This window comes from Zootoca vivipara, chromosome 1, assembly GCF_963506605.1.
Source record: "Zootoca vivipara chromosome 1, rZooViv1.1, whole genome shotgun sequence".
Classification (NCBI taxonomy): Eukaryota; Metazoa; Chordata; class Lepidosauria; order Squamata; family Lacertidae; genus Zootoca; species Zootoca vivipara.
Genome location: NC_083276.1, coordinates 81,462,417 through 81,483,866, shown reverse-complemented (window position 1 = coordinate 81,483,866; position 21,450 = coordinate 81,462,417). Strand labels below are relative to the sequence as shown.

Below are 21,450 nucleotides of genomic sequence, written 5' to 3'. Positions count from 1 at the left end.
TAATGCCTTTGTCAAAGGTTATAAAGGTTCCATATTTGAAGGCAGGCAGGAGATATTGTATATTTTTATTGATTTTTATGTATCTTTGTACATAAAAATAATTGCATTTGTCTTTTGTAGTCATCTGTCCAGCACTTGGGGGCCAAAAAGTGGTATATAAATATAAGGAAATAAATAAAATACATTTAAAGAGGAGATGTTTTCAGGATAGTCACCAAGTTGAGCTGAGTAGCATCCTCAAAAATTTTTTTTTTAAAAAACTGGCCCTGCTGATTGGAAGAGAACTTTCTCTGAAATTGCTTAACATTGCATTTCCTTGCTGCAAGCACTGCTGTGGTCTGTGACATCTATCACACAATTTCCCTGTCTTCTGCAGCTGAAATGACAGGGGGTGGGTGTGCACATGCTCTTGCCATAGCAATATCAGGTCAGAGACATACTGTATGTGAGAGATCTTTCCACCTTCCATGCGTTCTATCCACTGGGGTGAATTTGTATATACAGTTGTTTGTTTTCGTTTTATGGCATTTAACAAAACAAAGAAGGGCTCATTCGGTTGATAGGAAAGCAATGCAAGAGAACTTCCCCAGCCCCAGAGTTCATATTTTATTGCTGATTGCATTTTTCAAAGGAAGCTGAGGGAGATGAGTCACCACAAACCACAGGCTTGTTTCCGATAGTGCCTGCTACAGCTCACAAGAGGAACCACCAGTTATGATGCTTCTATTTCCCTCTGTTTCTAGCAGCAGAGCTTTCCTACTGTTTGAGATCCTTTAATCTACTTAGTCCAGGTAGGCCCCATAGCAATCTTAGGGTCAGCATTCTTAGCATTGTACTTGTGTCAATTTACAACAGCCTCAGGGGTTGTCAGGTACCATGCTGAGGAGGGCTGCACTGAAGAGGAATGGTGGGAGCCACACCCTCCCCCTGCTCCTGCTCCTGAATCTTCCCAGAAGCAGGAGGACAGTATAGATTTGGAACAGAGGTTTGCAGAGGGACATAGTTCAGAAGGCAGAAGCTGGGAAATGCTGGATGGGGAACAGCTAGAAGAAGAAACACTGGAATAGAGAGTGTTAACAGATTCACAGTCTCTGGACAGCATTCCTCCACTCAGCCCAAGGTCAAGAAGAGCTCAGAAAGTCTCAGAACAGAAAGCATAGAAGGTACAAGCTCAGATTACAAGAAGTAGGAATGACGTAGATTAATAGTGACGGAAGGGGGTGTGATCCTTAATTGGGAGCACCATCATGTCTAGGAGATGTGTTCTTTGTTCTCTTGCTGTGAAAGTTTCTAACTGGTAAGATGTTCTTATCTAATGCTAAGGGGGGAGGGAAGCCAATTCCCCAAAGTCTGACAAGGGTGGATTTTGGCCTTTGAAATTTCAGCAATGCCAGAATCCACACAAACCTGCCTCTTACTTTCCGTTTTGCTCAATTCACTATGTCATTTGTGCGGGGGAACCCGTTGCACTGCCGTATATGCACCTCTGAACAGGCTTCACCACTCTGATCATCTGTGGCAGAGGCAGGCAAATTTTAGGTTTGAAGGATCAATTTGTTTTTCCACTAGAAACCTGAGGTCCACCAACCAGAGCCAGCAGCAAAATGTTGTTTCCTGGAAGATGGACACAATTATAAAATGTGGCACCTCTGAGCACTAGTTTAGCCTGAGGATTATTTTCAATACAGTACCAGAACTGGAGTTTGCTCCCAATTCTACTCCTGTTCCACCTACCACCGCCAAGGGTTCCTGATCTCAGCAACCTAATTCAAGACAATGGAAGATGGGGAATTGTTTTGGGCTCTATTGTTAAACTATTGGACCTGGAAAGCCTGGCTGATCTTCTGCAGTTCATCTACGGAACTTAGTATTGCCTAACATATTCAATGTACTTACAGCATGTGCAAGATGATTTGAAATAAGTAGGAGGATTGGTTCCCCATTATTTAGTCAAACAAAATGTTGGACAATTTCCTGTTTAAGTATTTAAATAGTACAGTGGAGCTTTCTCCCTAAGGGTGTTGAAGAGAGAAAAACTACAGTGATTTTTTTTTGTCATTAAAAACCACACTTCCTTTCCACAGTTGGACAACACTTATACTGGGACCAACCATAATGTCACAAAAGCATGGAAAGCTTTTGAGTTCTCCAGAGCTTTTCATCTGGCAGAGATGTGATACAAAACAAAGGGGGAAGGAGGCGAAAAATTAAAAATAATAAAGTGCAATAATAAAGTCAGCTTGTCGGCTTGGGTGTTTCCAGCTAACCTGTTTCTCAAGCAATCAATGTGTGTGGGTTGTTGGGGTTTTTTTTTTGCAGGGAGATTAGATAACATTGCCTATTTAATAAGAAATCATGCTGCTTTGTGGGGAAATGTCATGCACTGGCAGGATGCAGAGGAGGGATGGGAGGCACCAGCCGGGGAACTCCCAAGAGAAGAAGGCTCAGAGATAGGAACTGGTGGGGAGATGACAACAATGAGTGGTCCGTGGGAGAAGACTGGGAGGAAGAGGTGTCGGAAGCAGAAGAGGTAACAGGGTGTGGTGAGCCGGAAGAGGCTGTGGCAGAGAGCAGTTCAATCTCCAAGGCTGAAGCAGAGGCTGGAGAGGAGGTTGGGCAAAAGGCAGAGTGGAGACATGTTGCTGAAGAATCTAGGGAGTCTCACCCTCCTGTTGCAACCAGCTCCCCTCCCCTCTGGTCTCCTAGATCAGGCTGAGAAATGAAAAGAGCAGAGCACAGATTGGCTCTGCACAGACACAGTTTGCAACTGCTTGGAAAAGACCCTGGAGAGGAGGAGCCTTAGAGCGTGATGGGAAGGTGGAGGCCTTCAGACCTTGCAACTACTGGGAAGAGTTGCCATTGTTGGCACTGACTAGCCATATTCTCTAGTTATTTTTGTGCTCTGGACACCTTAAAGTCAGTCCTGCATGGAAGTTTACAGAGGGGCAACCCTGGTATGAATGCAATTTTGTTAATTTTCTTCTGTCCACCATGATATTGTTTTGCTAATAAACTGATAAGGGCCCTGCATGTATTTGCTAACTCAGATTAGGGATGGAAAAAACTGTCAATTTCAGTTTCTCTCAGTTTCCTCATTTTTCCAATCTTAAATTCAGTTTTCCACATTTCCACATCATCTGAATTTTTTGGGGAAAAAAGTCTTTATGAAAATCTGTCACCATTTTAGTGTGAATTTCTTCTAATATAAACATTTTGCATGCAATTTTGCCTAATATAATGCATTTTCTGTATACTGTTTTCTGTAATATATGCATTTTTATACACATTCCTTGGCTGGAGAACTGCATTGCAATATTCAGTGAAGCGTGAACACTAAAGGATGGCTAGGTTTAAGTTTGCATAGCAATTCACAAAGTGTGAATTAGGCAGCTTCAACTTCAAATATGAACTGAAATAAATCCCCCCCCCAATCCCTTATTCAAATCCTCACTTGAAGCAACCAGGATCCCTATGTGATACACACAAGAACTAAACTGTACCAAAGAGAGTCCTGGAACGCAAAGAAGCACTCATATAACCAATAGAAAAGTGATGTTTATTTTTCAGTGTACGCTACCTATTCAGTTACAAACAACATGTTGAAAATATCTAGGCATCCAGCACAGTGTCCTTGAAAGACAGGGGGAGTATTCTAAGATAGAAAGCTACTCTAATGAATTGGCGAAAGAGAGCTTGTATACATGTGTGAGATTCAGCAGGTTAGCAAAAGGGGGGCAGCCATGTTTGCCTGTACTGTACGTGGTACTCCTGCCAATCAAAAGCGCAAATGTGTAGTGCACAAATATATGATATTCACCACCATCACACCTCTTTGGGTGGCATGTGGGCATGGTTGCTGGCACAGTCCCTGATCCGTGGGCTTTGGGAGGAGGGTATGGTTGTTGCTCTCCTCTAGTGTGTATCTCCCTTATCTGACACAATTAGTGAATAGGATTGGTTTGCCTGGGTACAAAGATATACACATTTACCTTGGAGTAAATCCAAGTGGAACTTCCTTCTGAATAGGCATGCATAGGATTGCACAGTAAATAACCATATCAGTGGAATATGTTTTGTGTAGATGGATTCCCCTTGCCCCAATGAGTAAATAAAATACTTGCTATTGCCAGCAGGAAAGGATACGGGATGAAGAGCCAATCTTACTTAGAGGCTACTGTTTCTGATAAACTACTGTAAACTGGCAAAAGTTGTTTGAAACGCAATGGAGTGGAGGATTGCAGCCTTTGTCCCTTCAAAATCGTTTCCCCTCCTGCCTGTTTCTCATGCAAAGAGAAGAAGAGAGAAGAAATATGCTCCCTGTGCGGCTTCCGGTCAGACAAAGAGTTTGTTAAAGCAGGCGTGGCAGTAGGTCTTGCCATTCTGCTCCTGGAAGATGCCATTGTGCAACTGGGTGAGGCAAAAGGCACAGACAAAGTGCTCCGGGTGGAACTTGTGCCCCATGGCAGTGACACAGCGCCCAACAATGGGCTTCCCACAACCCAAACACACTGTTCCCTGGTGGTGGTGGTAGTGAAGCTCACAATAGGGGCGTCCATTTAATTCAAAGAAGGAACCATCTTGAAAGCTGCAGAAACAGTCCTGAAAGCAGAGGAAGCATGTGTTAGGGCATCAGAAAAATAACCATTTCCGGGATTGACATAAGAACCAGCCAGTCAGCATACTGTACAGAGTCTGGATAGAGTTATCATGACCATCACCAGTCAGCTACTGTTTTGAAATAAGTTCTTCACGTTTGTGTTTTGGTTCTTGCTTTAAATCAAATTTTCAGCTTTGTAGTTCATATTTAGTGCTTTATAGAGTGATTTGTCAGCATTTGCAGTTTCCCCATCAAAAATAATTCTGCTCTTGTTCTATAGAATCATAGAGTTGGAAGAGACCACAAGGGCCATCCAGTCCAACCCCCTGCCAAGCAGGAAACACCATCAAAGCATTCCTTTATTATTATTTTTGAAAAATGAAATTTTGAGTTTTAAAATAGAAACATTCTGTTTCCTTTTGATCTGAAACCAGATCCCCCTTCACATATGAATTGTGATAAGCAGGGAGTGGGCGTGCACTGCAGGCCCTGCTCCTGGCAATGGAGCCTAGTGGTGGCCCCACTTATGGACATCCACAGATGCCTGCACTGAAGAAGCCTTCACATGAGCCTTCACACAAAGAAGCAGCTGCTCGTGCACAGGTTTCTGTAGCGAGGATGTCTGCACCAACACATGGAAGTCTGTGGGTGGGGCTAGAGGCATGGACCAGGAATCACTTGAAGGATGCTTAGGAATCTGGCAGTTCAGGTGGTGTGTGTGCGTGTGCGCGTGCTGTACAGTATGCAACTAGTATTTAAATTCTGCAAATCAAGGTTTTGTTTTCATGATTTGGTTTTTAAAATCTGAACTTTGCTTTTCTTTTAGAATGTTTTTCTGTTTCTTTTGTCTTTTTTATTTTACTCTTCTCTCTTTTTATTTTCTTTCTTTTTGTTGTCCCTTTCTTTTTTCTGTTTCTCCTTTGTTTTTCTTCTTTTTCTTCTCTCTTTAGAGTCCTATGTGTAGGGCCTTTATTAAGGTCCAGAGATTGTATATTCATGGGGGTGATATATGGGTTTATGGGGGACCCTGGATGAGAGATGTTGGTCTCCCAGGGTGAGAGTATAGGAGAAAGGAAATATTCCAGGTGAAAGTTGGAATAAGCTACTGTCCTCTGTGTGTGGTAAGGGCCAAGAATTAATTTTAAGAGAGAACTCTGTCTTTTACTTATTTGATTTGTATTTTCTGTAGTTGAAATTTCACTGTCTTAATCTTAATAAAATCTTATTAAGAAAATTTTAATTAAAATTTCATGAAGAATAAAACCTGAACTTTGCAGTTCAAACAGCTTTGGCAGTTTTCTATTTGGGAAAGGGCTGTCATCCTGCACACTGACTTTTTAAACCCATTAAAGTCATTGTTGGTTTGTTTTTATCATGGGGATTTATTGTTTTATTGATATTTTATTTTGTTACCTGCCCTGGAATCAAATTCAGTGAGGAGCAATATACAATTTTTCAAACAAATGAATGAATCAAGTTTTGGGGATTTAAGCAACCTAACTACATGCAGGATTGCAGCTAAATCCTATCTGAACTCTGTCTGGACTTCATAATTCTTGGTTCTGTTAGCAGCCTCCTCAATACAAGTTTCGTGGCGTATATAAGTTTTCCGCCCAGCAACCCAGAATGACCTCTAATTGGAGCAGACTATTCTGCATTTACTTACCCCACACACAAAGCACTCAGAGTGCCAGACACCATTCAATGCTGACAGATACTGATTCATCACAGGCTTGTCACAGCCTTTGCACTTGGAAGAAAAAAGGGCCATGAAATCCTTTTGGCAATATGGCTTCCCATCCTTCTCTTGGAAACCTGTAGAGAAAGTATGGGGAGATAGAGCTTTTAGAGAAGAGGAACCGCATACCATGGTTTGTATTCAATGTAGCAATAAGATTATTCCATCAGCACAATCATATCTGCTTGTCCACTGGAATGACCTCCTCTCTCTTCCCCTTCCCACTTGTTGTTCTGGGGGTCTCCCATCCCACCGGAGAAGATCTGACATCAACCAACCAATGTTTATCTATGACTATCTCCTCTCTCTTTAGCAGATAAGTGTCCCTTCTCAGAACCCCTAGAGAAAATAAGCGTCCCTCCTTCACTGCAAAAAGGTGGTCAGCTACTCTTTGATCCCCTCAACTTTTCTCTGCCTGTCTTCTCAACAGTCAGAAACAGCCTTGTAGGTGGCTCCTTTTCACATGAAGAGTCCAATGTGGAGCCAAGGGGTAGAACTCAGTGTCCCAAATGATCCATCTGAGCAAGCCTATCACCTTATCAGATGGAACAATCTTTCCCCCTGTGGTGCTGTTATGGGGGTTCCCCAAGCCAATTTAATGGGGCTGGGGGTGGGAGAGAAGGAGAAGCCCCACTGTGCAAGTGGAAGTCCTTCCACAAATGGGTCTGTTACTTGAATTCCGCCCATGATCTTATTCTTGCCTTCGTTGGGATTTTGACCCACTACCTTCCAGTCAAATCAACATGAAAAGGCTGGATGTGATCAGCTTCTGCCGAATGGTTTTTCTGCATGGGCCCAGTAAGCAATGTCTAGTTTACCTTGGGTGTTTTACTCCCCGGGGTGCCTCCCTTGGAAGCATTAAGTACTCAACAGGTCCTTGTGATCGAGATTCCTTCAGCTGATCTGCCTAGTTCATGGTTTGTCTTGGGAACATATTGTTTTTTTACTTAATAGACCACTCCACATTTCAGCAGAAAACTCAGTCTAAGCGGTCCACCTGGGCTCAAATATATTTTTCACAACTAAAGCATGTTAATTATTGGGAAATTAGAATACTCAGGTTCTAGGCAGGCTGCTCTTTTCCTCCCTAAAAACAAAATGCAACAACTCGTCCAAGCAGATCGAGCTGTTCGTGCTACTGACCAGCTAAACTGCACTAATCCATACTGATTCTAAGAATAATCTGGTACAGTCATAGGCCAGTCGCAACAATAGGATCACACAGTGCTTTGCTAAACTCTTGCAGTGACAGTTCTCCTGAAATACTTACAGCTCAGCAATCCATAATTGCTCCAAGCATGCAACGGAAGCTGAGCCATCGTCACACCAAGGATTAAGAAACTGTTGCAAGGCTAGCACATTTCTCAAAGTTGCTTCTAATAGCATGAAGCAATAACACTGGGGTGTTTTCAGGAGAAGCCACTCTAATGGCAAAGAATGGTTGCCACGAGCTGGCAAAAGGAACCAATCCACAGAGTTCAGGGACGAGTCAGACTCTAAATTCACCCACAAAACTTTCTGCACTCTACTTATCTTATAATTAGCAGTCTGGGGACTTGAGCTCACCACTATGTGCTCAGTGATCCACTGGGGGGCCAATTACTGGAGCTGGGCTCCTGGGAGCACATCAGAACTAGTCTGTGATCAAAAGTCCCACAGTGAGCACAAGTGTGTTTACGCTTTTCTGATGGTTATTCACAGAGAAGGAAATAATAAGTCCCTGTGACATGCCACCCAGGTAGCAAAGAAATTAAAACACATCATAGGCACACTCACAATGACTTCCTCCTAGGACACAGAGACAAGCTTTCAATGAGAACTGTGATGCTGGTAGAATGTCCTTTGGTAGAATGCTGATACCATAGTGCAGGCATCCCCAAACTGCGGCCCTCCAGATGTTTTGGACTACAAATCCCATCTTCCCCAACCACTGGTCCTGTTAGCTAGGGATCATGGGAGTTGTAAGCCAAAACATCTGGAGGGCCGCAGTTTGGGGATGCCTGCCATAGTGACTCTGAGTCCAAATGGAGAAGCTTTGAGGAATCTCACTATAGAATTCCCAAAACAGTCTCTTATAGATCACAACTTAGAAAGAGTGATGCATGTCTTAGCAAACAAGTTGTCACTCATGAATCCTGGCTGGTTCTTATGTCAGGTCAAGTTGAGCACATTATGGGTGACTTCTATGTACTGCATTGGATCCAGACTTACTTTTGACTTATTTGTCCTACTGATTTCAATAGTCTCCTCTAAGCATGCCCACGTCTTGAACCAACCCAGTGTTTTTACAGCTTGAGGTCTTTTTGAAAGAGTTAGAATAATGCCACAAACTCTCTGGTCATCTCAACGTATTAGTTTAACGCCCCTGAAGAGGTGACCGAGTTGCTTCTGCTTTTAGCTAGGCTTCCGGGATGGAAGCAGGAGGCTTTCATACTTATGCTAAATACCAGGGACATGATTCAATCAAAATTAAGCACTTAACTTGCCTCATTGGTTTCAGTGGGACAGTAAAGCATACCTCTCCCATTGAGAGCAATGTGACTGAAAATGCTTTAGAGTAGGGACAAACAAATTTGCCAATTTTGATTTCTCTGTTTCCCACCTTAAGTTAATTTCATCAATATTTTAGTGTGCACTTCTTCCAATATACAGATTTTTAATGCAATTCTGTCAAACAAACAGTCTTCCAATCAATTTCCCCAAATATAACATACTTTTGAATGTATGCATTGGTATGACAGGCAGCTGCAGGATGTCTTAGAATCGTCTTGGCAGCTCTGTGGAAAGAGTTCTCTGGTATCCCTTATACCAAAATGCTACACAATGCAATCCTAAGCTTGTTCACTCAGAAGCAAGTCCCACTGAGCTCAACTAGAATTGCTCCCTGGTGAAGAGTAGTTAGGATTTTGCAGAAAACAATTGTGATTTAGCAGATTTTAGTCTAACTAAAAGAGAAGGGGGGGAGGGAAGTTTCAAATGGCAGGGAGCAGCAAGTGAAGATTGAAAGGGCAAAAACTGTATGGATTTCTACTATGCAAGCAAGCACGGAAAAGCTGAGGGAAGGGTCAGGGACTGAGGGAGAGGAAGAAGACGCACCATCATTGCCAAACACTTTCCCACAGTGAGCGCAGAAGAAATGCTCTGGGTGCCAAGTGCGATCCATGGCTGTGAGGATTTTCTGCAAAGAAAAGGAGAAGAAAGGGTCATGGGATTTCAACACTGGGAAGCCCTGGTGGTTAAAAGGGCAAAAGAAGGTGGAGGCAGAGATTGGATAAACTCTCAACTTGCTCTTGATCTGAATCAGAACCTTCTCTCAAAGCAGCTGGAGGAGGAGAGAGAGGGCAAAGAAAGAGATGTGAGTGGAGGGCCCCCTATTATTATTATTATTATTATTATTATTATTATTATTACTTCTACTATTAAAATTTCCATACTGTTCTTCATCTGAAGATTCACAGTATTACTTTTTACAGTATTAAAACACAAAAATGCATACCATAGTAGCAAACAAAAACAATACCCCCCTCCACACACATTGGGGGGCCATTGGGTGGTATAGAACTCTACAGCTCCCCAAATCCTGTTCACTTGATCATTAAGTCCCTATTTGTATGTTCTCCATTGATGAAAGAAATCACCCCCCGGAAACTCAACAAACCTGTTGCACCTGGAACTGGGTGCAGAGAGTACAGCTGAGTTGGACACAGCCTGAGGAAGTACAGTACTATCACCAGACTAGTCCGTTGTTTCCAGGAACTCTTCGTGATGTGAGACTTTTGTAGGTGGGCCAAGAGTTTGCTTGGACCCTGGGTGAGGACCTGGAGGCTGAGAGGGAGGGTGTGCCAGTAGGAAAATGTGTGTCTGTGTGTTGTGTGTGTGTTGATGTAAGATTTTTATATGTAACGCTGTATTTTTGCAATATTTTGTTTAAGTTGTCTGTTGTTGCTTCAGTTTTTTGTACACCGCTTAGAGATATTCTTTAATACATTGATACATTGATTATTGATACAGAAAGTCAATAATCGAGTCAAATCAAAGGGAGCAATAGCAGTCAGAAGGTGAGGCTAACATGACACACCTCCTTGATTGGTGCAGCACAGTAAGCGCAGTGAGGAGAGAAGAGATCATGGTAGTCTTCGGGGCAGTAGGCCTTGCTGTCCCGCTCATAGAAGGGGATAGAGCTCACTTCCTTTCCACAATGGGCACACGTGAAGTGTTCAGGGTGCCACGTCTTTCCCAGTGCTGTAATTACCTAGAAACCAGCAAGCCCAAGAGGAGAGTTTAGAGGCATGTGTCCCTTTCCAACAGGATGTCTCTCAGATGTTTGTCATGGGGCCATGTTTCTAATCAACAAGCCCCCACATTGCTCAGTGCACCACAGGACCACTTTGGGTTGAGAGGGCAGGACCCTCAGCAATATGTGGCAGACACTAAATGGCCAATCTGCAGGAGAAGAAATCCCTTCCTTCTATCTGAGGCAAACCAAACACTTCACAAAGCAGATATGTGACAAACCATTGGTTGTTCATAACAAACCTCTAACCCATTGGGGCTGAAAACTACTGGAGAGGTCAATTCTCTCTCTGTCTCTCTCCCTCTCCTACCTTTCCAACGATGAGTTTGTGGCAGGAAGCACAGTGGCCCTTGGCCTCAGTGGCAACACCAAGGTCCTGCATATCATGTGTCAGGCCTTGCAACATGCTGTCTAGGTTGTCAATGGTATTCTGTTTTGTTGGTGATGGCTTCTCAGGACCTTCATTTCCATCTGAGATCTGCAGAAAAGCAAATGATTTGGGTTCTCGCTTTTTCATTCATTTATTTCTATTTACTTTTTATTTAAAAACAACAACCCTCCACTTTTCTTAGCAATAAATCAAAAGTGGTTAACAATGGAAAAAAATAAAGTGATAACACACCAAGCACAGTAAAACAAGCAAATAATACATAACAGCAAAAGAGGAGATAAATAGATATACTCAACATGGTGAACTTTAACAGTGCCACAAATCTTGCTCCCTATACATAAAAAATACTCTCTTTTGTATTACTCAAGTTTTCTCTCTCTCTCCACTTAAAACTCCTAAATCTCACTTATTCTACAAAGCTTTTCCTGGATCACCATGCATGAACCTTTTCTGTCTTGTCCCACAGAAGTGTCCCTTCTCCCCGCACAACCTACACCTTCTGTTGATTTTTATTGCAACCTTTCTTCTGCCTAAGCTGGAGATGAGAATGTAACTTCTGCTCTTAATTTGCGATGGCTAATACAATGACCACAAAAAAAGCATTAAATATTCCTTAGGAACAGTCTTGGTGCTGCACTATCATTTCCCAGAAACTGTTGTTGTTTCTCCTGCAGAGGGTCAGCTGGGTCTGTGACTCACCTTGTCCTGGATTGTTCCCAAGCAAGCCAAAAGTTCATCCAACTGTTGAGCAGGTGTGGTGAATGAAGAGAGCACTGGCTGTGGAGTTTGCACTTGGCTAGAGGGAATAGAAAGTCAAATTTATGACTGAAGGAAAGGAGGAAGGACATTCTTAAAATTCTAAAATGAGCCATGTTCCCTTTGTCCATCATGCATGTTCACACATATAGGCCCCGATCCTGGCTACACCTTAACTGCTACCAACTTCAAAAAAACTTAGAAGGCAGAAATGGATCACTGGGTGGGGGTGGAGCTTCCTAGCAGGTGGGTCATCGTTACTTACCAGGAGATATGGAAGGACAGAAAGGTTGGCACATTGCAAATGCACCAGCAGGAGCACTAAATTGGGCCTGGCAATGCATTTGCACCACACTGACCTCCCCACCACTTTGACCCGGTAAGCAACAATGACCCAATACGTTTCCAAGCACAATTCAAAGTGTTGGTGTTGACCTTTAAAGCCCTAAACGGCCTCGGTCCTGTATACCTGAAGGAGCACCTCCACCTCTATCGTTCAGCCTGGATACTGAGATCCAGCGCCGAGGGCCTTCTGGCAGTTCCCTCATTGCGAGAAGTGAGATTACAGGGAACCAGACAGAGGGCCTTTTCGGTAGTGGCACCCGCCCTGTGGAACGCCCTTCCATCAGATGTCAAGGAAATAAGCAGCTATCCTATTTTTAAAAGACATCTGGAGGCAGCCCTGTTTAGGGAAGTTTTTAATATTTAATGCTGTATTGTTTTAATACTCAATTGGGAGCCGCCCAGAGTGGCTGGGGAGACTCAGCCAGATGGGTGGGGTACAAATAATAAATTATTATTATTATTATTATTATTATTATTATTATTATTATTATTATTATTATAATACCAGGAAGCTACTCACTTCTGCTACAATGTGCCTGAGATCCTTTTAAAGAAAAACTCTCCCACATCTTCATTCCGCAATTGGTGCATCGATTCCATGTACTGTATCTGATTCAGGAAAGCCATATGGCAGCAGTATCTGCCCTCCCCCTGATTCCCTCCATTTTTCAAGGCATGCTGCCAGTGGGGGTGGGGGTGTTTTAGTCCACCCTGGGATAAATCACACAGACCACGTATAGCATGGTTCATCTCTCCCCACCCCTATATACATCCAACCATAGGAAAGGAGGTCAAGTTGCAACAAATCCAATCTTATCCCTCATCTTCTTCACTAAATCCATACATCTGAAGCAGGGGGTAGCCAACATGGTAGCCTCTTGTTGTTGAACTACAACTCTCTTCATCCCTGGCCATTGCCCATGCTGGATACCTTGACCTGAAGCCAGCCTGATACTATTATCTAGTTAACTACGGACAAGATTATATATGAATTATAGCTAATAAGCTGAGTTGTTTTTCCCCAAGAGGAATTTTCACCTTCTTTGGAGTCCCAAAATTATATTTTGTGTTGAATTGCTTGAGGGTTCTTGGAAATGGGGATTAATAATTACCAGCCCAGGTACCCCTGTCTCACAATGTGCATGTAAAATCGGGCATATGAGTAGTACGAAAGAATGTTCCTTCTGCTTAAAACGATGGCATGATTCCCCATTCTGAAAAATAATCATGCTATGCTTAAATGAATCAACTTGTCCCTACTAACATTCAAGAGTTGATATAGAAATCCCCGATTGGGACATTCAAAGCTCTGGAATAAGAATGATAAAAGGACTATACGAACGGACAGGCTGTACTTAGAAAGGGAGTTATTAAAGGAGGACCTACAACGTTACTTGCTAGAGCTGGCGATCAGTGGGAATGGAATGTGTAGATTTGGCCTCCCTGTTTGGTTTCCCCTTTTTAGTGTTAAGAAAGTTTTTGAGATGCAGAAGCCTCTGCTCAGACCCAACACAATGGGTGGAGCCAAAGGGTACTTTCCTTCAGCTCTCAGCCCCAGGGCAATCAACGGACAGATTGTTCTTTCTGGCAGATAGTGGGGAAGCAAGCTCCTTGAAGCCATTCAGCAGTTATTTTTGTGTTATAAAACTTTCTTTTGGGGTTGTGGTATGGTATATGGTATAGATACATATGTATGCATATGAATGGAGATAAGTTTGCCTTTTATCAGTGACCATTTCTGGTAACCTTTGATGCAATGCTAACTAAGCATTAAGAGAGCAAAAGTTTACATGCCGTACAGTTTTGAGCCATTATCTGTGGAAGGCTTCCCTAAAAAAACCCACAAAAAACATGCAGCACAAGTGAGCCGTGTAACCTGCCTTCCTGATTCAGTGTTCATTTACCTGTAAATACGGTCTGCATCTTCTTCACGGTGTTGAACATCATGTGCTGGTGGCACCTGGGAATATACACAAGAGAAGATATACAAAAAGGACACTGCCTCCCCTCAATCATATGCTCCTCTCCAATATTGACTGTTATCCTGTATTAACCAGTTCTGAAAAGCAAAGAACCACCAGAAATTGTTACTCTCCTCTGTTTCTCTTGAGCTGCTTTATAGTTAAGTTGCCATCTCCCATTGTGAAGCCAGCTCCTGGTTTAGAAGACTTTGGAGCAGATCTCAAATATATTTTCTCCCATACCTATTGACTCCCCTTATCTCCCATTACTGCTGCAAAGTATTCAATTATATTCAAAACATACAGGGGAGAAAAGCAGACAACTGGATCATCACAGCATAGGATCGGGGCAGCCATGCTATGCAACAGTCTCCACGCTGGGAAGTCTCATGTGTGAAAGGATATATGCAGTTTGAGGAGCTGCTGTAAACTGAATCAAGCCAAATGCTCCTCAAGTCCACTATACCGGTAGCTCAGTGAACACATCTCCAGAACCAGGGGCAGAGGTACCTGTGGTCCTTGAACCCCAGGGTGTGGAAAATGCCGCCTTCCTGATGTTGTTAGACTCCAACTCCCAACAGCCCGAGCCAGCATGACCCATGGTCAGGGGTGATGGTGTTGTCATCCAAAAACATCTGGAAGGCCATAGGTTCCCTACCCCTGCTCTAACCAGACTTGAAACTTGGGGACTTATATAATATATGCAAACCATGTGTGTACAGTAGCTTTATGACTCTACCAATGTAGTTATGTATACAGTGGTACCCTGCAAGATGAACGCCTTGCGCAATGAAAAAATAGCAAAACGAAAGCGTTTTGCAATTTTTTGGACGGCTCGCAAAACAAAGCCGTCTATGGCCGTGCTTCGCAAGACGAAGCAGCCTCACAAGGGGAAGGGAAGCCGCTGCCGTGCCGCTGCCGTGCCACCACTGTGCCACTGCCGTGCCACCACCACTTACCTTTAGGACTCCACCGGTGACGTCCACGGCCGCCGCTTCTGTCTCCTGCAGCGGCGCGGCGCTCATGGTGGCCTCCACGGCTCCAGCCTTGCCCTCCTTGGCGGCCTCCACAGCTCTGGCAGGAGCAGCAGCGCCACTCACCAGGCAGCCCTTGGTGGGAACAGCGGCAGCACCTGAAGGAGTGGAGGCTGCGGCGGGAGGAGACCCCGTGGCTCCGGTCTTGCTTTCTCCCATTTCTGTATGGCTTCCAGACTCCTTCCAGACCCCTGGCCCTCCTCCTGCTTCCCCCTCCCCAGAGCCTTGAAGACTTCCAGCCGTGGCGGGTGAGTCAGTGCCTTTGGGGGGGCGCTTCTCCCCCCCCCCGTAGGAACTCATGAATTAAATTTCAATGCATTCCTATGGGAAACCGCGCTTCGCAAGACGAAATTATCGCAACACAAAACAACTCGTGGAACGAATTAATTTCGTCTTGCAAGGTACCACTGTACTTTCATTTCCTTTTTGGTTGAAATGACCTGGATGGTAGCAACAAGAAATAAACTTTGACTCTGAGTCTACAAATGTAGCTGATTTGCTGAAAGAGGTTCATTTTTCTGAGGTCATCAGGCAGGTCTTTAGTCTGTGTTTTGCAACTTGGACTTTGGACTTTTTATGGGTCAGCCACATTTTGTTATTCTCCCCCCCCCCAACCATATATAAGACAAAGTGCTTTTACCCAAACTCTGGACTAGGTGAAAAATGACAGCAATGTGGTGGATGAAGCCAAGAACTGGAGTGAATTGTCTGCTGGGGACACAAGGTGTCATGTGGTTCCCCTGTGACCAGCAAGCCATACCCAGCCCATTAAGCCCTGTGTGTGTGTGTGTGTGTGTGTGTGTGTGTGTGTCCGTGTCCGTGTCCTCAAGACTCCCTGTACTCTGGGAGTGCAGGGAAAACAAACAAACAAACAAACAAACTGCTGAACTGATTCTCTGATGCTCCATATGAAGTGTCATTTCTGCAACGTTTGGGAAGCCCTTCCTAGATTAGTCATGCAAGACTGGGATACAGATCACTCCCTCTCCCCCACTTACCAGATCAATTATATCTGGTAAGCAGAGTCTTCACCCTGGCCCTGGGATGAGCAGAGAAACTGAAACCTCTCCACCCATCCCAGTGCCAGGATCAGGACCGAGATTACTCCTTCGCCTTGCTGACCAGAGGATCAATCTGGTGAGCCAGGAGAGGGAGTGATCTGCACCCTTTGCATGCATCTCTCTGTGTAGGTGTGTACATGCATCTGGATCTGGGTGTTGCTGAGTGTGTTGCTGACTGTGTGCGCTCTTGTGTGTGTGTGTGTGTGTGTGTGTGTGTGTGTGTGTGTCTGTTGTGGGGTGGCCATGCCTATCACTGGCATTAGGCACCTGGAGGGCTTGGAAGCAGGGGATGTCTCCCTCAGCCCCCAAAGGTGTAGTCACCCCAGTGTGATTCATCTTGAAAAGCTGAATTAACCGGCAACTTGCTAAGGAGGTAAACAGCTTAAGGAGAATACCTTCTTGGCTTCCGGGGCAACTGGTTTCTTCTTCTGGGTGACACTGGCCTCTGCTGCTGCTGCCGCTGGTTTCTCCTTGTTGTCACGTTCCAGAAGAAAGTAGCCCTTTGGGGTTACTGGATCACTCACAGTTAAACTTGCTGAGGTTTGTTCCAGTTCTGCCAACAAAGCATCTGAACAAAATGATTATAGTTTAAATTTTGTCATTCCCATCATTCATCCTCTCTTCCTGCCCCTGTCATGCCCATTGGCACCTTCCATCTGATTCTGAGTGCTTTGGCAATAATAGGCATCTACATCTATCAATAACTAGCAATCTGCCTGTCAATTTCATGGGTTATGCTGGGGCAAACAAGGGCAGAAGGGAGTTTTCTTTACAAACGTCTACCATTATTGGTGTAGGGGTGGGGATAATATAGACCCTGCAGAAGGAGGAAGCAAGTTAGAGATGTTTCTCCATTCCTTGATTCTTCTTCTTCTTCTTCTTCTTCTTCTTCTTCTTCTTCTTCTTCTTCTTCTTCTTCTTCTTCTTCTTCTTCACTTGTAGCCGAGTAAGATTGTCTTCCATAAACACAGTTTTAACAATGAGTCCGTAAGTGACTGTGGAGGCCAATTCCGGATCCACACGTCCTTCCACAGTGGTGACATTGGTTTCCGGGTGGGAGTTGATCACAGTGTGGCTTTGCCAAGCATGCCTTCCTCTTAGCACATTTCTCCCTTGCGTCCTGAGTTCGTGTGTCTTCAAAGCCCATGACACCTTTGGTAAAGACTGTTCTCCAGTTGGAGCGCTCACAGACAAGTGTTTCCCAATTGTTGGTGCTTACACTACATTTTTTTTGAAAGATTTGCCTTGAGAAAGTCTTTAAACCTCTTTTGTTGACCACCAGCATTACGCTTTCCATTTTAAAGTTTGGAATAGAGTAGTTGCTTTGGAAGACGATCGTCAGGCATCCGCACAACATGACCAGTCTAGCACAATGTCCATGACAGGGGGCACCTTGCTCTGGAAGCCAAGCATGATTAAGGAATGGAAAACTTAATTTATTTCTCTCTCTCTCTCTCTGGATTATAAATGTGAAATACAGTATTTCCTGAGTATGAGCATGAATAGCCACACAAATCTTTGTCTAGAGTTCTCTCTAGTACCACCTCTCAACAAGCCTGCTCATCCGAGGCTATATACAGGAAGTGCAACCAAGCCCAACAGTTAAACATTTAAAAATCTAATTCGTGGAGGAAGACAGAAACACTTGCACAATTGGAATAAATGCTTGACTTTGATAGGATCATATGCACCAGCTGCTATTTGCCCCTCCACATCTTAGGGTATAAAAGGCAGTCTGCTTATTTTGGACCTTTTGGCAGAGAGGTCTCTGGTCACAAATCTCTTCTAACCTCAGGGTCAGCATCTATATTTATTTAGGTTTTTTTAATTCCCTCCTGAAGGCCAAGAGCTGAGAGCTAGATGCTACATATGCTCTGTAGGGACAATTTAGAGGAATGTTTTAATATGGTATTTTATGTTAAATATAGCAACATCCACACCATACATTTAAAGCATTGGTGCAGTGGTACCTTGGTTCTCAAACACCTTGATACTCAAACACCTTGGAACCCAAACACTGCAAACCCAGAAGTAAGTGTTCCAGTTTGCGAACTTTTTTCGGAAGCTGAATGGGCTCCGTTTTGAGTGTTACGCTCCCGATTTGAGTGCCACACTTCCGTTTTGAGTCTTACACTGAGATCTGTCTGGTTTTGCTATTTATTTTGCCTTTTTGTTTTTGTGGCTTTTTTGTTTTATTTTTGTGACTGTGTGGAACCCAGTTCAGCTACTGATTGATTGATTGATTGATTGTGTGGCTGCAGTACATTGTTTTATGGATCAATGGTCTTCTTAGATAGTAAAATTCACATTAAATTGCTGTTTTAGAGGTTGTTTTTAAAAGTCTGGAATGGATTAATCCATTTTGCATTACTTTCTATGGGAAAGTGTGCTTTGGTTTTGGAACGCTTTGGTTTTGGAACGGACTTCCAGAACGGATTAAGTTTGAGAACTATGTACCACTATACAGTGGTACCTCGGGTTATGAACTTAATTCATTCCAGAGGTCCGTTCTTAACCCAAAACCATTCTTAACCTGAGGCACGCTTTCGCTAATGGGGCCTCCCACTGCCGTCGCTCTGCCGTCGTGTGATTTCTGTTCTCATCCTGGGGCAAAGTTCGTAATTCGAGGTACTACTTCCGGGTTAGCGAAGTTTGTAACCCGAAGTGTTTGTAACCGGAGGTACCACTCTATACCTTTTTAACTCATGGCTTCCCCTAAAGCATCCTGGGAGCTGTAGCTGTGTGTGCCGAGAGGAGAATGCAGGCCTTCTAACAACTTTCAGAATCCTTAATGAACTATAGTTTCCAGGATTCTTTGTGGGAAGCAATGACTGTTAATATGGTATAATAGTACTTTAAAGGTAAGGTGTGGATTTGGCCCTGGTGGCCTCTTGTCTTGAACTTGTGGAAAGAGAAGTTTGATAAATCAGTATACGGTATGTGCTCTCTTTCTTTGCCTTGCATCTCTCTTGTGCTGACACACGTACAGTTGTCTCACAGACACTCTTGGGCTATGCAAGTCACCTATTTATACGGTGCCCAGCACAATTCAGTACATCTTCTGTCCTAGGTGCACCTTTCAAAGAGAGCTATTAAAACTTGCTGGCTTCCTCTACCACATACCTTGCTCTCAGGAAGCACAATGGTCTCATCTGTGGGAGGAGCTTTCAATATAGCCTTTCTCCTTGCCCTAATTTCTGCTTCCTCCGTTGACCCTTAGTGTGTTGTACATGACACATAATTTCACCTTTAAAAGATATCCGGTGGCTTTTCTCTCTCATGAAATGAAATGTCCAAAATCAGAAAAGTGAGAGCCACAAGGTTGTTGTTCAGATACTTCCTCTCGCGGAAAGGAAAGATAGTTGTCATGTGGCCTAACAAAGACCTCAAACTTACATCCAGTTAGATTCAAATAACACAAAGGAATGTCAAATAAAGGACAAAAGTTGCCGCCTTTTAAAGGCATGAACCATATTCCACAAGTTCAACAGGCAATATATTATTGCAGAAGCCTGATCTCAAATTTTACGCGCATATTTTTCATTAGGGCCAATTCCAGTACAAACTGAAGTTAAAAATTGTTATGTTGGAAAATCTAACCTAGACAAATTACAGGCTGAGCTGAACTTGGTAATTATGCCATTTTAAGGGTCAACAACCAAGTTTATTAAGTCGTTTGTAATTGGTTGTGCTTAATTCTGTTTTATTCTTCATTACATTATGATGCATCTCTCTGACCCACCACATTGATTTGTGGCTTTTATTGTATGTGCAAACACACACACACACACACACAGGATTACCCATTTATGGCAGTAGCTCTGATGTACAAAAGGAAGTGAGGTAGGGAAGGGAAGGATGATGAGACCACAGCAAAAGAGAAAGATATCCTTACTGCATATATCCAGCACAATCTAGAATATTCTAGAATTTAAAACTGCTAATAATTTCTAAAAAATGTTCTCCCCTGTTTCCCATATAAATTTGTTCAGATGTCATTTGCAACCACAGGTTTCTCTAACCATTCCTCTTCTTTCTACTGCCTTACCAACCATTATCTTTCTAATGTATCACCTTTTGTAAACTCCATATATTGGAAACTAACAAGGACAAGCTTGGTCCATCTCTGTGGATAAAGTTTTCCCCTCACAGAGCTGCAATTCCCAGCACCCTTAATGAACTACAGTTCCCCAGGATTCTTGGGAGAAGTCGTGGGTTTTAAATGTGCCTTGAATGAGTTTTAAAGGTACGGTGTGGATCTTTGGTTCTCCATTCCTCAAATTTATTCAAGTTCCTCTGTCCTAGCTTGAGCTCTTCCTTCTGGAACACCAGTGACCCAAATAAGGCTGGTGCTTTTCTCGAAAGAAAGTCTTTGTGCTTTTAACAGCTGTCTGAGAGGTAGAAATTCAACATCTACAGCTCTTTCTCCTTCACCATCTTTTTTCTAGTTATGGAGAAAGTTGTACCTGGTGAATTCTTGCCTGTCATGCAGCTGTGAATGTTAAAGGCACAAAGCCTCTGCCAGATGGAACTGTGTCATCTCAACAGTTGGTGTCTGATCTCTTCATATCTTCAATTTTCCCTGTTCCCTCACCCCCACCCCCACCCGGTTAAAGAGAAGATGAAACAGTGTGGAATCTTCTTGTGCTTTCTGCACCGTGTCAGTCCTTGCTGTTTTGCTATAATGCGAAAGAGTTACTTACCTAAATCATCCATTGCCTATATTTGCACATGGAGTCTTCTCTCTGCAAGACGGCTCAAAGGATCCCCAACACAGTCTTGGAACTGAAGGGGAAATGAACAAGATGGTGAGTGAGCGGGACCGTAATTCTGGCAGACTTTTTCAGTTCCTCTCTCTAGCCGTACTTCCTTTCTTTAGAAGCTGAACAGTTCTTTCCCCCCTGCGAGTCACATTTTGCGCAGCTAAAAAATGTACTCAACATAGCTGAACAGGAAGAGACAGCAATCCAAGCTTATGCAAATCTGACGTGGCTGTTTTGTGAGATCTTTCCTGTAGATTTGGCGTGGGCCCTGTTGCATCCGGCAGATTGTAACATACCTGAATCTCTTCAGAATGGGATAATGACTGGCCTCAGAATAAGTTAATACTTGGCAGGTGCTGAAAAGTAGAAGGCATCAGTTATACCCTGACCTTTTCCACCACATCTTTGGAAAATGCAGGGCTTGGCTGCACCTTTAGGTAGAATGAAATGGCTACCCCCAAGGCAGTGGGCGCTGTTTTTCTGATATTGTTTTATTGTTTTTATGTAATC

At 43.5% G+C, this 21,450-nt stretch overlaps 1 protein-coding gene across 1 annotated transcript; it reads right to left on the bottom strand.

Moving 5' to 3' along the window:
* Window positions 1-3,543: 3,543 nt before the first annotated feature.
* LPXN (leupaxin) lies at window positions 3,544-21,076 on the bottom strand. Its single transcript, XM_035124441.2, has 9 exons — window positions 20,881-21,076; window positions 16,573-16,745; window positions 14,026-14,081; window positions 11,720-11,816; window positions 10,940-11,107; window positions 10,414-10,587; window positions 9,432-9,513; window positions 6,264-6,412; window positions 3,544-4,599 (listed from the first exon to the last, which is right to left on the bottom strand). Exons 1-9 carry the CDS (start codon window positions 20,891-20,893, stop codon window positions 4,333-4,335), a joined length of 1,179 nt encoding a protein of 392 aa, XP_034980332.1. The 5' UTR covers window positions 20,894-21,076; the 3' UTR covers window positions 3,544-4,332.
* Window positions 21,077-21,450: the final 374 nt, after the last annotated feature.

Bases quoted from the DNA above. Each gene is read 5' to 3' on its own strand.
- LPXN (XM_035124441.2), bottom strand. The intron at 14,082-16,572 runs GTATTCTCCTTA...GTATATTCCCAG, and splicing joins TTGCCCCGGAAGCCAAGAAG to GTGCCACCAGCACATGATGT. The intron at 9,514-10,413 runs GTGTGTCATGTT...TTTTCTTTGCAG, and splicing joins GTGCTGCACCAATCAAGGAG to AAAATCCTCACAGCCATGGA.